General features: G+C 40.6%; 1 protein-coding gene across 1 annotated transcript in view; it reads right to left on the bottom strand.

The window, feature by feature from the left end:
* Positions 1-14820, bottom strand: part of LOC116832684 (guanylate cyclase 2G-like) — a 36475-nt gene that overhangs the window by 20157 nt on the left and 1498 nt on the right. The window contains exons 2-9 of the mRNA XM_032793587.1: positions 11972-12320; positions 7749-7851; positions 7288-7480; positions 6586-6730; positions 5222-5357; positions 4276-4379; positions 3289-3452; positions 717-866 (exon numbers count right to left, since the gene is read on the bottom strand). Coding sequence (XP_032649478.1) covers positions 717-866; positions 3289-3452; positions 4276-4379; positions 5222-5357; positions 6586-6730; positions 7288-7480; positions 7749-7851; positions 11972-12320 — 1344 coding nt within the window. The remainder of the gene's footprint in view (positions 1-716; positions 867-3288; positions 3453-4275; positions 4380-5221; positions 5358-6585; positions 6731-7287; positions 7481-7748; positions 7852-11971; positions 12321-14820) is intronic.

Raw genomic sequence — 14820 nt, 5'->3', positions numbered from 1 at the left:
AGGTATTGGATTACTAACTTGCCCAGTGACAGACAAAGTTGAAATTGCCTTTTAAATCAATTTTTAAGGGTTCTGAGGGAAAGATGCCAAATTTATATTGGGAAACCAGCTGACTGTAACAAAGCATGGTTGCCCAATGAAGATCCTGTGCTAACAGTAAAATTACCAATGGTTGTCACAGACGATACAGTCCAGAAGTGGTTTTAATTTAGGTTCTCTTATATAACATGCTGCCCAAAGATGTTAATCGATATAGCATATATTTTCAGAACAACTTTATGCAGATGAAATAATGTACTCATGGAGGAATTACCAAGAACTGTAATGCTGTCGTAGTATATATACTTTATTATATGGCCAGTAAGTTAAGACTCATAAGATGTGTCTTGCTTTTGGAAGGCCAATTATGCTACCCAAAAACTCTGACTCCATCTCTGTCAAAATTTCATATAGGACATTTCTGCAATCTTCCATTTTTGACAAAGAAGAGTTGGACATTTATCAGTAACCTTAGTAAATTAGTACCATCAGTTTCACAGTGCTACCTGTGAATCCTGAGGACTACTGTGACTTTTATTCTTTTGGCCATCTTGTGCCCTATTCACCTGTACAGAGCACCCAAAGCCGCACAAAGGAAACCAAAAAGGACACAGTTAACATAAGAGAGCAGAAAGTACATCTACTGAAGCTCATCTAATCTCCCTTTGTAGTCGTACCTGGTAAAGACCTATTGTGGTATAAAATACAACTTTCCCCTGCTTGTCCTTCAACCCAGACTGCCAATTGCTTGAAAATATCAAACTGGACTCAACACTTTCTTGTCCTTTAGACACTGGTGTGCTTGTTTGCGATAACTCAAAATGATCCTTTAGGAGAAAACACAAGAGACATGATACTGTTAAAACTTCATAAATAACCTAGTTAAATTTTGACAAACCTAAGACTTGCCCATATTGACAAAGACAAACTGATGAGGAAGAAACCAAGTAATGGGTTTTCCTGCAGTGCTTACCATAAATGATAAAGACAAAACACTGGCAATAACAAGCAAGATGCCTTCCAAACCTATATAGAAGGAAATCACATACACTTGGGCTTCACTCCTATACAGAGGACGAGCACAAAGTATATGACTCACATAAATAGAAATGGGCAAAAACATTTCATGAGAAACAGTTGTCCCGTCCCCCCCCCACACACACACACAAAATGCAGATTTGGCTGACCAAAACAATTCACAAATTCGGATCAATTTTGGCTAATTGTTCCAGCCAAAAAAAATAATTCAGAAACGTCAAAACAGTTTAATTTTGGAATTTCTGAAACAAAATGTTTTGACTTTTCATTTTGAAAAAATATTTCATTTTGGCATTTCCCTCCATTTTACTTTCAATAAACCCATAGAAACATTTTTAAAAATGAATTTTTTTTTACTTTTTCAGTTCTCCGAAAAAGATTGAGAACAATCATTTCTGACTAACCTGAAATATTTTTTTTAATTTTTCTGTTCAGCTGGTGAACTGAAAAAATCAGTATTCACAAAGCTCTATGTTTAAGCCCTGAGGGTTATGTCCAGCATTGACATATGGCGAATATGAGCCCTCTCCAAACAATTTTCAACTAAGGTGTAAGTAGAACGGTTGTGCTGAATATGCCTTGTGTTGCTCCTCTGGACAGCAGTGAATTTCACCCTTCAGTGAGTAATATGCCGAGAAAAAGTTTTAGAAATCATTGGGAAAAAGTATAACTGACCTAACACTGCCAGGCAACACAGATCAGATCAACACAGTATAAGGACCCAGTCCTGTACTGAGCATCTACTGCTGCAAAGTAATCACTCCAGATTCCATCAGTGTAACTGTCATAAACAGATAGCTAAGGGTTAATGTTTCTTTTACCTGTAAAGGGTTAACAAAAGGAACCAAACACCTGACAAGAGGACCAATCAGGAAACTGGATTTTTCAAACAAATGGATACCAACACCTATCTAAGATAGCCAATCAGGAAATGGATTTTCTCACAAGCTTTAAGGGAGGGATGTTGGCTTGTTTCTGTTGGCTGTTTCGTCTGTTCGTGTTCTCTCTCAGCTATGCTTGGATGGATCTTATTATCCAGTCCTTCTTCTTCTTGTTCCAGTTGTAAGCTATCAAGGCTAGCAAAGTTAGTCTTTTAAATTGTTTTCGCCTGTATTTGCCATCTGGTTTGTTATCTGGCTGGTGGAGTCTTATGTGCTATTTGGCTATAAGTTACTTTAAATGTATTGTTTTTGGGTAAGGTCTGTTTAATCCCTTTTCTATTGTTTATTCATTTTCTATAATGTTGATAACCCTTTGTATCATTAACCATATAGGTTATTACAGAGAATTGTTATTCTAATCTCTTTCTTTCTTTTTTTTTTATTAAAAGTTTTGCTTTAAGATACTTGAATTGAATTTTTTTGTTTCTTTAGTTGACCCACCCAGGAAATTGGTGGGAGAAAGGATAGAACAGGGGGGAGGATCAGGTGGAGCAGGGAAAGCTGGCTTTCTCTGTGTTTAAGCTCTCCCTAGTGTCCCAGGGCGCGGAAGAAGCTAAGGTGGGAGGTAAAGAGAGATAGAATCTTTTCTGTTTCCCGCTGTCTTTTCGATTATGTCTCTTTGATGGAATAGAAGGAGACATATGCTTTCTTGGATATTGTGAAATGTAAAGAGAAGTTTGCCATTCAGTAACTCTCAGGTTTAGCCCCAGAGAGGAAAATTTCTGGGTGGATGAGACTCTCAGGTTAGCCCAAAAAGGAAATTCTGGGTGGGAGAGAGGTGGGGGGGAATGGTTTATTTCCCTTTGTTGGAGACTCAAAGCATCTGAGTCTTGGGGGTTCCCCAGGGAAGGTTTTGGGGGGCTCAAGTGTACCAGGCACTGATTCTTGGATGGTGGCAGTGAGATCAAATCTAAGCTGGTAATTAAGCTTAGAAGGGTTCATGCTAGCTTCTCAGGTTACGAACGCTAAGGTTTAAATCTGAGTAAGAAGCTACGACAGTAACCCAGGGCATAGATGGTTTGACCCATTAACGCCTTAGGTCCTGATACTGCACTAACTTCAAGCATAAGAATAGGCCTATTGATTTAAATAAGACTACTTAAGCACTTAAAGTAAGGACATGCTTATGTACTTCGCTGTAAGTAAATTTCTCCAACTTCATGACAAAAGCATGGTTAATTGCTAAAACGATGACAAACTTATGGATCCCTTCTCTCAGAGTATCATTTATAACTAGTGTGATGCCTGGTATTTCAAAGTCTTGCTTTACCTTATGATCTTTAAGCATAATAATATCATTGTAGTTTATTTTCCACGAGATGTCATCCATTTGCTTTTGCACCTTCCTTTCCTGGATCTTTAAAAACACCATTATGCTGGCAGCTCCTGAGACTGTTACTAACAGGACAACAATCAGAATGGTCACTGGCGTACCTGTTAAAGACATGATACAGATTATCTCCAGCCATAGGGAGGCGGAGAAAAATCTTGATGGCACAACCAAACAGGTGATTTTTTCAGGAGTAAGTTGTCACCTTGCTTCATATTGGTATCATATGCTTGGTTGATCCCTGGTTCCAATCCAGGGGCTTTTCACCACTCAGGCAGCATAAAACACCTGGAACACCAGTTTAATTGGCTCCTTGTGGAGAATCCTGTGGAATAATGCCCTTCTAACATTTCCTACATAGCCACCCTCCTCCTGACTTTCAGAGATGTGGATTACTCACTGCTCATACTGGCTTCATCTGGAAATGTCGGTGCCCACCACTTGTGAAAATCAGCCCTAAGAGTCACTAGTTGTAAACCCAAAAAATGGAAATCACCAAAGATTAGCAGACACCTTTTCAAATATTAGCCTACATTTTAAAAAAAAGCCTAAATATGGATGTAGTACTGACACCTAAATAATAGCCTAATTTTCAGAAGTCTGAGCACACAATAGCTCTACTTATTTAAGTGCATAAATATGGATTTAGGTATGTACATTTAAGTATCCATTTTTTAAAATCGTGGTCCTAAGTCTCAGCCTCTCTTTGCCTCAATTTCCCTATAAAATAAAGATGGTATACTGTAGACACACTCACAAAGTTTCTCCTTTTCTGAGGTATCGTGAGATTTCTTTAATTAATGTTTATAAAAAGCTTCTTTGATCTTTGAATGAAAGATGCTAAATAGCAGCAAAGTATTTCCTTTGTCTCTTTCCCCTTCCCTTGTGCCCAAGAGTGCTGATCTCATTAAGTATGACCATACTCACTTATAACTGAAGTTTTACACTGTTCATTATAAAACCCACAGTACGGTCTGTCTTTGGGAGGAAAGCCAGCCAGCCAGCTGATGTAGGCAATTTCTGTGGTTGGGCTATAGATGGAGACAGATAAATGTAAGTGCCCATTTCTATTACCTGTTCTCCTTTCCTAAAGTTATTTTCCAATGGGGAGCTCAAAATTGGTATCATTTCTAAAGCTCAAATTCTAGAACTGATCGGAAAATGTGATTCCCCTCGCCCCACACACACACAAAAATTTCTATCAGAAAAAAAATCCTTTTGAAATGTTTTGATCAAAAATTTCTGATTTTCTGCAAGAGTTTTTTAAACTCCCTTGGAAGCCTATTCCAGAGCTTAACTATGCATACATAGTAGTTAGAAACGTGTTCCTAATATCTAACCCAGTGTTTCTCAAACTGGGATCGCCGCTTGTGTAGGGAAAGCCCCTGGCAGGCCGGGCCAATTTGTTTACCTGCCCCATCCACAGATCCAGCCAATCGCAGTTCCCAGTGGCCGCGGTTCATTGCTCCAGGCCAATGGGAGCTGCTGGAAGCAGCGCAGGCTGAGGGACTTACTGGCCGCCACTTCCAGCACCCACCATTGGCGTGCAGCAGCAAACCGCGGCCAGTGGGAGCTGTGATTGGCTGGACCTGCAGAAGGGGCAGGTAAACAAACCGGCCCGGCCCACCAGGAGCTTTCCCTACACAAGTGGCAACCCCAGTTTGAGAAACCCTGATCTAACCTAAAGCTCCCTTGCTGTAGATTAAGCCCTTTACTTCTTGTCCTACCTGAAGTGGACATGGAAAACAATTGATCAGAGACTCCTCTCAGTCTTCTTTTCTCAATACAAAACATGCCCTGTTTTTTACCTTTCCTTATAGGTCAGGCTTTCTAAAGCTTTTGTATTTTCATTGAAAAATATTACCCACAGTACCTGATTGTTTTTCTCTCGACATCATAATTAAGAATAGGAACAAACTGTGATGAATTCCCAGCTTTCTGCAGACAATATACAGAGTAATCCATCCACCTCTCACCTGATTCATCGATATACACCAGGCCAGTAACCCCTGGAAAGATAAAAGAGTACATAGCATACTCACTCAACACTGCTGGGCTTTTTTTGGATCAAGGTTAATTCCATGTTCCTTCTTTAGCATTAGTAGCTAACAGGCTGGTGGTGGTAGGGAGTTGACACCCAGCTAAGCACAAGCCAGGCACCCTTGAAGTGAGCCTGCCTGAACCATAGCATAGACCTAAGAAGGAGGGCTGTGGAGCCCTGGAACCAAAGGGAAGAAGTGTAGGAGTTCAAGAACCTGAGGACTGGTGGACCAGAGAAGCCAGCTTGAATTGCAGCACTGGCCCATGAAGGAGGGCTTTGGAACCCTTTCAACCAAGGGGGAAGGAGTTGTCAGTTCAGGAGCAGGGCAGGACTTTTCTCTGGAAAGGCTAAAGCTAAAGCCTTTCCAGAGAAGTCAGGGGGCTGCAGTGGGACTGGCAGAGCTGCCCAGCTCAAAGGGAACTGGAGGGGAACCAGGAACCTGATTTGCAACAAGAGCAAACTGGAGCTGAAGTTGTCTGGTGCCCAAGTAAGCTTCAGGGACCCATTTTCAATAGAAGATGACAGCCTGCTAACTATGGAGCTGGTCAACATTTTTCAGAGTTAAAAAATGTCAAAGCAATTTTGGAAACAAACAGTTTATATAGACAAGAAACAATTCCAACTAAAGCAGCTCTGGGTATGTAATGCCCACCTACACCCCTTCCTTACTTTCTTGGTATTTGTTTTGATAAACCCCAGCACAATAATGCTTTGTTGCCATTTCTGCGAAAAGGAGAACATGGGAAGCACACCTTGGCCAGCACTAAAACTCTTTGTTTGTTGGTTTCTTTTTAAATGACAGACATGGGGGTTGCTAAGAGCTGGTGTTTTGCTAAGGTATAAAAAGAAAAGAAAAATGAATGGTTACAAGCAAGCCACCATTTTTGCAAAAAATAAATAAATTGGATAACAGCTCTAGTTCTCTGGATTGAGTTCCTCTGGATTTACACTCCGATAACTGAGAGCAGAATCCAACTTTACACACCTTTGCAAACGTTCTACAATTCATCAGTATTTAAAAATAGGGGTTTTTTTTAGAAAAAAAGATTAATTTGAACTAAGATGTTACTTTGCACACTGCCCAGAGCAAATCAAGAAAATCTTCCCCCTAAGACAATCAGAAGCGTGCTAACTCATGAGAGGCTTAGTTTCAGTCAGTTGCATGTGATTGACAAATCTCCCCATCAGCAGCTTACCATACAAACGGGTTTTGTTGTAGCCTTTCAAAGTGTTGACAAGTGCCCGTCCATCGCCGATATCTTTCCCTTCTTTTAATATTTCTCTTATGGACAAGGCATAAAGCAGGACTGCATCGTGCAGGTAGGCAGAGTAAGAACTCACCTGAAAAGCACAAAATGGAAAAGCAATGTTTCAGCTCCAGAGATAAAGGACTTAGACAGAAGGGCCTTCTCCCTAGAGAATGAATATAGGGTTTGCTTACAAAATTTGCTGGATCATTTTCGTATAAACCTTATAGGACTGATACTAAACCCTGGGACAAAGTCAACAGTGAATTTCTGAGCCAAATTCAGGTCTGGAATAAGCAGGTGCAATTTACCATTGACCGCAGTTGGAGCTGTGTCTACATACGAATTTGATCCTCTGTATATAAAAGCAACCAGGATCACTGTCCAGATAGGACGGCATGAAAGTGATGGAAAATCTCTATAGAAATCGTTCAAGTCACCCTTCTACTTAACTGGCAATATCATCACTACCCACTGAAAATCAATAAATGTATGACCCACATGTGTTTCTGATCTCAGGTCATTTCATTCAAGTAAGTACTCCTGGTGGAATCAACAGAACTACACAAGTTGTACAAGAGGGAAATGGCCCTTGGTCTGAATTGAACCCAGTGGCCACACGTGCAGCAATGAGAGAGGACCATATCAAACCTCTTCTTCTGAAGAAAGTGAGCTGTAAAATGGCTGTCCCTTCAGTTTTTCATGGACCTGCTTCAGAAAATCTGAATACATAGTATATCCTCCATAAGGGTTGAGGGAAATCAGAAACACTGACTGGTAGGCTTCAAGCACACTGCTGTTCTTCTCTCTGCTTAGTGCGTCTTTCAAATAATCATCCTGAAAGAGAAAGATGAGTTGAGGGTACAGCAAGTGACTTAAAGTGATGGTGCTCTTAGTTCAAAGTGCCGTTATTGGGCTTGGGCTTGAACTGTGATTTGCTAGCGCAAACTGGGGTGCAGAGTCAAGGCCATCTTTACTGTACGTTGGTTGATAAAGATTTCTTGCTACAACATTTTTAATGTCAATTCTCTGCTGGTGACAGGTTCCAGACTGATAAAAAAAAAGTGCTAATAAACCAACTTAGAGCAATACTCGCCAGGTTGCCACTGACCTGCTGCAAAACGAAGAACACAAATTTCCCATTCACCAGCCCTAGAAGTTTGGCCTCTAGCATAATAGACCTGACATCCGAAGAGCTGCAGATTAAAATAATAACTGCAAGAGAAAAAGGTGTGTTTAGTCATTTGCTCCCTCATCCATTCACCAAATTAAAAAAAATGGACAAGACAATCAGAGCTGCCAATCAACACTAGGATGATTTTTAAAAAGCTGAGTTAAATTACATGGCTCATGATTACGCATTGAACATGTTTATTGTTTTAGCCAGCATGGACCGATGTCAGTCGAAAGCTCTTTGCCATGGACTTGTGTAAATGAAACATGCATGGCTCACTGGGGCTTTCAGTGGTAGCTAGAAAGTAAGGAACGAGGATTCTACACACTTTACCTACTACTTACTCATGTGAGTAGTCCCATTGAAGTCAATGTGATTTGTCATGTGAGAAAGGGTAATTGTTATGAATAAGGGTTGCCAGGGTCACAGGCTTCTCTCTGCTACACAGTAGAGAGGTAGAAAAATCTGTAGTAATTTACTCCAGAAAAACAGCAGCAAATCCACTGTGCAGCTCAAAACACACTGAGTGGTACATTCCCGTCAATAGACACATGGCAGCAACCAAAGACAGCCACGAAATAGATGGAAATGTAGGTCACCAGCAAGTGGCAATTTGAGAGGGTCAATATATTTCCTCACAAAAAGTGTTTTTGTTTGTTTTGTTGTTTTTATTTATTTAATTATTTATTTTTCGTCAAGGAGGGTTTCAATACAAAATAAAAATATGTGGAAAAAATTATCAAAGACATTTTTTTATCTGCAATATTTTTAAACAAAAATTCTTGAGAAGAAAAAAGAAAGTTATTTTTCTGTTTTGAAATTCTGGATTCCTGCCTTCACCACCATCCCCTCCCACTCTCACACCCTGACTTTCTGACCTTTAACTAACTTGTGTCCGTTGGGAAATAGTAACAAAATGTTCTCTCTGGCAGTAAGAGAAAGTAACAACCCCAATTCCTCCTGCTCTTTATGAGGTACACATTATCTCTTGCCCCTCTGCACTGGTTTGTATGGGCATGGCCCTAAACAGTCAGATGAACCTCTGCAATGGATCAGAGGAATTCTTCCCCTCTTCTGATCCTTTGCTCTTCAGAATAGTTCCTCTGACTTATGCCATGTGTTGCCTATGCAGCTCAAAAAGAGGCAATAGGTTCTAGTCTGCCTTGTATTCTTGTCTTCTGAAGTGCTAACTTTGGTGTCATAGAACGGAATTTGTAGGAGAGATTTATTGCACTGTCCGTTTCACATGTGGATATTTTCTTTGTAGTAAGAGCAACAAACTAAATCTTCAGCAAGTAGAGCAAAATCCTTATGCTGTATCTTGTCATTCTCATCTAGTTACAAAGGGAAAATCAGAACACACTTTCAAGATGCCAAAGAGAAAGTCAGTAGGATTGTCAAAGATCAGCTTCTCATAGAAGTGAATGGAAATGACTCAGCTGGGGTCTGTAGCCAACACTGCAATTGGGCACAGCAATTATATTCAGCTTCATCGGTCTTCTGATGTAACATGTTTATTTGAGTTAATATCTTTCTTCATTTCTCCTGAAAGATGATATGCTAATAAGGGAAGGGTGTGAAGGCTAAATATAAGGAAAAGCTTTCTTTAATTATGCCTTTCAAAACACAAGCAGAAAAAAAAATCGTAGCTGCAAGTAACAGGCAAAAGCTGCTGCTTGCTGCAGAGCTAAACCATGTCCTGTTGTGAAATAATTCTCATCTACCCGAACATTTGGATACAGATGTTCCAATGAGCACACAAGCATTTTGCTTCCGAATTGTGCACTGCCACAACAAACAGCTTTTAAACCAGATTAGGTTTCTGTATAAGGATCAAGAAGAACCCTGCTTACATACTTACAGTAATATAACAAAGGTCTTCCATTGTTTTAGTGGAAATATTTAAAATATTCTTTTTTCCCAAACTTTATTATGTTTTTCAACCAAAAAAATAAAAAGTTGTGTGATTTCAAAAACTGTTTTTAATAAAATTTAGTTTTTGAAAACAAAAAGATTATCAAAACCCAACAGTTTTAATAAACACCAAATTGTGTTTTGCTTTTTAACAGAAAATGTTTGGGGTTTGTTGTTGCTTGGGGTGTTGAAAATGTAGGAAACATTGACCAAAATTAAACTTATTCACAAAAATGTTTGATGAAATACTTTTGATCAGCTCTAGTTAACTATTTGTCAATTAATTTGTTTGGACAGGTTGTCTTCTCCTCTCACCTGTGACCAGATTTGGAAAAGCTGTGTCCATAGGCCGAGTTTTCATGAATCCAGAAAGCTGACCTGTGTAACTGTGCCACCAGGGAATACTGACACACATTGTCAGCACCGTGATGGGAAGGACATGTTGTCCATTGAATGGCAGGGAGAGCGCTTTCTCTATTTCTATGAGCAACTGGAGCTCCTTGTGTGATTCAAGTGCTTTATGTAGTCCTATGGGCAAGTACCTGCATGTGTGCAGCTCGAACAATCAGGCTGAGTCCTGAGTGGCTCAGGGCTTGTCTACACTACTACGCGGGGTCGATCTAAGATATGCAACTTCAGCTACGTAAATAGTGTAGCTGAAGTCAACGTACTTAGATCTACTTACCACGGTGTCTTCACTCCGATAAGTCAACAGCGACACTGTAGCATAGACATGCCCTTAGTGTGGAGAAGGATGCCCACAGAGTGCGAGAATGTTCTGTGCATAGGGGACAGGGGAACGTGTGTGCGGAAGATGCAGACAAGCAGGCGAATGGGGTTGCAATCTGTCAAGGATCCACAGGATCACTGCTAAGGCCCCAGATTTGGGACAATCTCTAGAAGGAACTCTTTCAGTAAGCTAGACTCCCAAGGGATCTCACACGTCCTCTAGGGTAAGCTACATGGCTTCACTGCCTCCTTAAATTGGAGCTCTGGGCCTGCAGCACTCCTGCTTCACACCATGACCTCTGTTCAGCGAGTCCAACTGAAACAGACCCCCATGGAGACCTGTATATTCTTCAGGGACTAATGCACCTCTCCAAACATGTGTCGTAACCCTCACACAGCATTGTCAAAACAGCAGGGGTTTATTAGTCATCTGAAACACAGCACAGGAAGTCCCTAGGTTAGCCTAGAGGAAAGAAGGTTAAAGCATAGTCCATTCTGGTTAGCCTAGAGCCCAGCTAAGCCATAGAGAAATCCATTGTTCAAGCTCCGTCTCTCCAGAACCCCAAATGTGCCCGATTGCCTCTCACAACCCACACTTAAACCCTACCCAGTCCTTTGTTCTCGAGATGCGGAAACGCCACTCAGCCGCCCAGCTGAGAGGCAGGGAAGTTCATATCCCTCTGGGCGTTGCTTGCTAGATGTCAATGACCAGGCAACTGGCTTTGCCATTGTTTTCTCAAGAGCTCCACTGATATGGAACCTAAGCCCTAGATAAATAGGCACAATTCACACCTATGTCTTAGCCTGCCCCAAGAGCAAACAGTCTCTTTCCACCCACCAGGTAACAATGCAACATACAGGGGATACTGAGGCACAAACAGGACTCATAAAAATATTTCAAAAAATTCCCACTTTGTCATACCACCCCTGGTGAAGCAAAGGGGAGGGGAGGAGAGGGACCTCAGACAATAAGCTAAGAGGTGGGCTAAGTAGGCTGGAATTCAGGAAATTCTGAAATTTTGCCATTTGTTTTTATCTGGATCACTCTTCAGAGCAGGGAGTGTCTCCTGTTCATACACTGTGTGGTGCCTAGCACAATGCTCTGTGCAAATCACAATGAACCCAGTTAACCAGTGTAGCTGGTTTCCAGGTTCCACTCACATTAACACAATCTTGCTGCTGCCATCTCACCCAGAGGGGAACGTTTCCTATTTATAGTGCCTTGCGTGCCTTATTCCACAGCTAGTGAGAACATATCAACTATCCTCTAACTCACTCACAGTTGAGCTTTTGGGAAAAAAAAATACACACACACACACACACACACACACACACACACACACACAGAAATAATTCTAAAATAATAATGCAGAATATACACCAATTATACCAGATAAGCTTCCAGATTGATACAAGTAATGTGTTGTAGTAATTTTTCATTCATCTGTATTTGGCAAAGTTCGACATGTAGTCCCTTTAAAGCCAGCCAGTATAAAACACTTTTAAACTGGAACTTACTTCTGGCAACAGACGATATGTACTTGAGATTTTCCTGGTGGAGACTTGGATCTTCTGTGTTGTATCTGACTTTAACAGTGATAGTGATATTGACTTGGAGTTGGTTTTCAACTGACATCCAGAGTTCATCAATTTTCTCTCCGGTGGAAGCATCAGATGAACCTCCAAATAATCCAACGTATTTCCAGCCAAAATACTGTAGACTTTTATGCAGAACTTCCCCTATCCTTTGCAGAGGGGAGACAAGTTTGATGTAGGTGTCATATAGATCTGCATTGTCCAGCTTTGCACCCTGGCCAACAAATCCAAACCAGGGAATATTCCAATGAGAAGCCAGCAAACCAGTAACCTAGATGGCAACAATGACAATGCAAGTTACACAAATTTACACTGTGCTTGTTACTTACATAAATCATGTTGCATTGTTTCTGTTCAACACAGGCTATTTGAAATTAGTGCATAGTCAGGATTGAAATTCACTTTTCTTGAGAATTCATAGTACTAAACCTGGAGTACTAGGAAGTTCTTAGAATGAAAACATGAAAGTATCAGAAACATGGTAAAATCAAAGTTCACTTTCAAATTCAAATGAGGAAAGAAATATTTCATGCTGCAGGCTCTATTCTGTGGAAGGAGAAAGTTCACCGGTGCCGATTTGACATTTCATTAATGAAGTCTATTAAAGGGGTCCCAATGATATAGGAATCACTGTAACAGTCAGGTAGGTAACCCATACCATTGATAATCAGGGATAATGGGAGATACTACTTTCTCTAGTGAGCATCTCATGTGATTCTGGCTACCAGCAGAAGTCAGTCTGAAAGTTTTTCTGCTCTTCTCTCTGCCCACAAAGTCAAACGCAACTAACAACAAATAACACAAACACACATCCACAAGTGTAGCCTCCTTGTAGGTTTTATGAGTCACATCTCAAACAGTGTTCCACTATCACCTCATTGCTGAGCTGCTACTGTGGGTCCGTGATTAAAATTATTGGGCAACTGAAATTGCCCATACGCTCCGGCGGGGTCGGGATTCACTGCTGTTATATTTGAATTGGTTACGCGGGATGAAATTCATCCGTGAACAGAGGAAAAGAAAAAGACCAGTGTGCCATGTAAGTCCCACAGCACAGGCTTTCCATTGGCCCTCTGCAAAAAAGTACAACCTTATTCAGTAGTTTATACCGAGTCATATGCTGTACCTTTACTGAGCAGTGCTTATTTCCCGTATCTTATCCCATGCATTCATGGCCATGTATCTCTTTAAATACTTTCCCCAATGACAAAACGAATTTAAATATTTGAAAGAGTTGGGCATCACACAGCGCTGAGCACAATAAAAGGGAGAGGTTTTTTTCTCCCAATGCTCCTGAAAGGATATTTACTCTGCATCTATTCAGACTAGATGTAAATATCACTATTGTAGCTTTGGTTAAAGCTATGACAGAGTTTCCGCCAGAATTTCTTTGTAATCCACTTTCACACAATCCTAATTGGTTCTGAAATCCACTTTTGCTACTGAAACATCTACTTATGATTTGTATTAGTACAGCACCCTAGTGACTCCAGTGAAGATCAGGACCTCATTGTGCTAGATACTGTACATACACACAGTAAGAGACAGTTCCTACCCTGAAGAGTTCACCGTGTAATTGGATACAAGATGCAACGAGTGTGACAAACAGGAGGCAAGAGGAGAGAAGGAAAGACAAAAGTAACAAAATTGGAGCAGACGGTTCCATAGGTAGCTATTGCACCATTTAGTGGCCCCAGATGGACTAGCATTTCATACTTTCTCTTAGCAGGAGATGTATGTTCCAATAACTCGGAAATGGCTGAACAAAAATACTCCATGCTTAGAAAGCAGCTAGTCTTCTATGAGGAATTTGTCTTAGGTTGGGGAATGGTTAGTCATGGAGAAATTAAAAATAAAGAACAATTATAAGTGATTAAGCAAATACAATTGTTAAATGCAATTGCAAAATCACCTCTAAGCATGCTTTATGGACATCTATGAGGATGATTGCCCTGACACCATGCCCTCTGTGATATGAGGCAAAGGGGAGAGACAGCTGTGCATCCACTTTTCATGGCTAACATTTTCTTCTCCCACTCACAATCCTCCCTAGAAATCAGGCTACATTTTGGCCACATCTAGACAAGGTCCGGAAAACAGCCTATTTAAAAAAAACTCTTTAACTAATACAAAGGCTACCCTCTAGGGTTTACCACATCCAACACACACAGCAATTAACACAATTTGCCCTGTCTACCTTGGGTGCAAAGTCCTGTTTAAAATTATATTAATTAACACGTTTGAAAACTCAAACTATTTTCCTAATCAAGACATGGCCTTTGAAGTCTCTCTCTGCAAGGAAAAGAGATAGAGCAGCGGGGGAGGGATGGGGAGGAGATTTTAAATGGAAGCCCATCACCTGAGGCACTATACAAAGATTGCTGTGCCTGACAGTCCCCAGTGAGATTGCCAATTAAAAGGTTATTAACTCCTTACATGGGCTTTAAACAATATTTTAGATCTGGACTGGTGTGGGTCTTTAATTTTAGGGTGCCGTCATTCAAAAAAATATCTCCTTTACATCATTTTGGGTTTCATAGGAAAATTCCATCTTGGACCCAAAATCTAATCCACCAGTTTCAATGCCAATATAACTTTTTCTGTGGTGTTTACACAGAGGCATGAAAACTTATAGTGGAAATTAGGTTGCAAACATAACTACACACACAGTACTCAGAGTAGTGAGTGCCTGAAGGTACAGAACTGGTTGGCAGGTTGTAGGGTGACCAGATGTCCTGATTTTATAGGGACAGTTCCAATTTTGGGGTCTT

The sequence above is a fragment of the Chelonoidis abingdonii genome, chromosome 15, assembly GCF_003597395.2.
Source record: "Chelonoidis abingdonii isolate Lonesome George chromosome 15, CheloAbing_2.0, whole genome shotgun sequence".
NCBI lineage: Eukaryota > Metazoa > Chordata > Testudines > Testudinidae > Chelonoidis > Chelonoidis abingdonii.
Note: the sequence above shows the minus strand (reverse complement) of the source record. Positions and strands in the feature narration are given on the sequence as shown.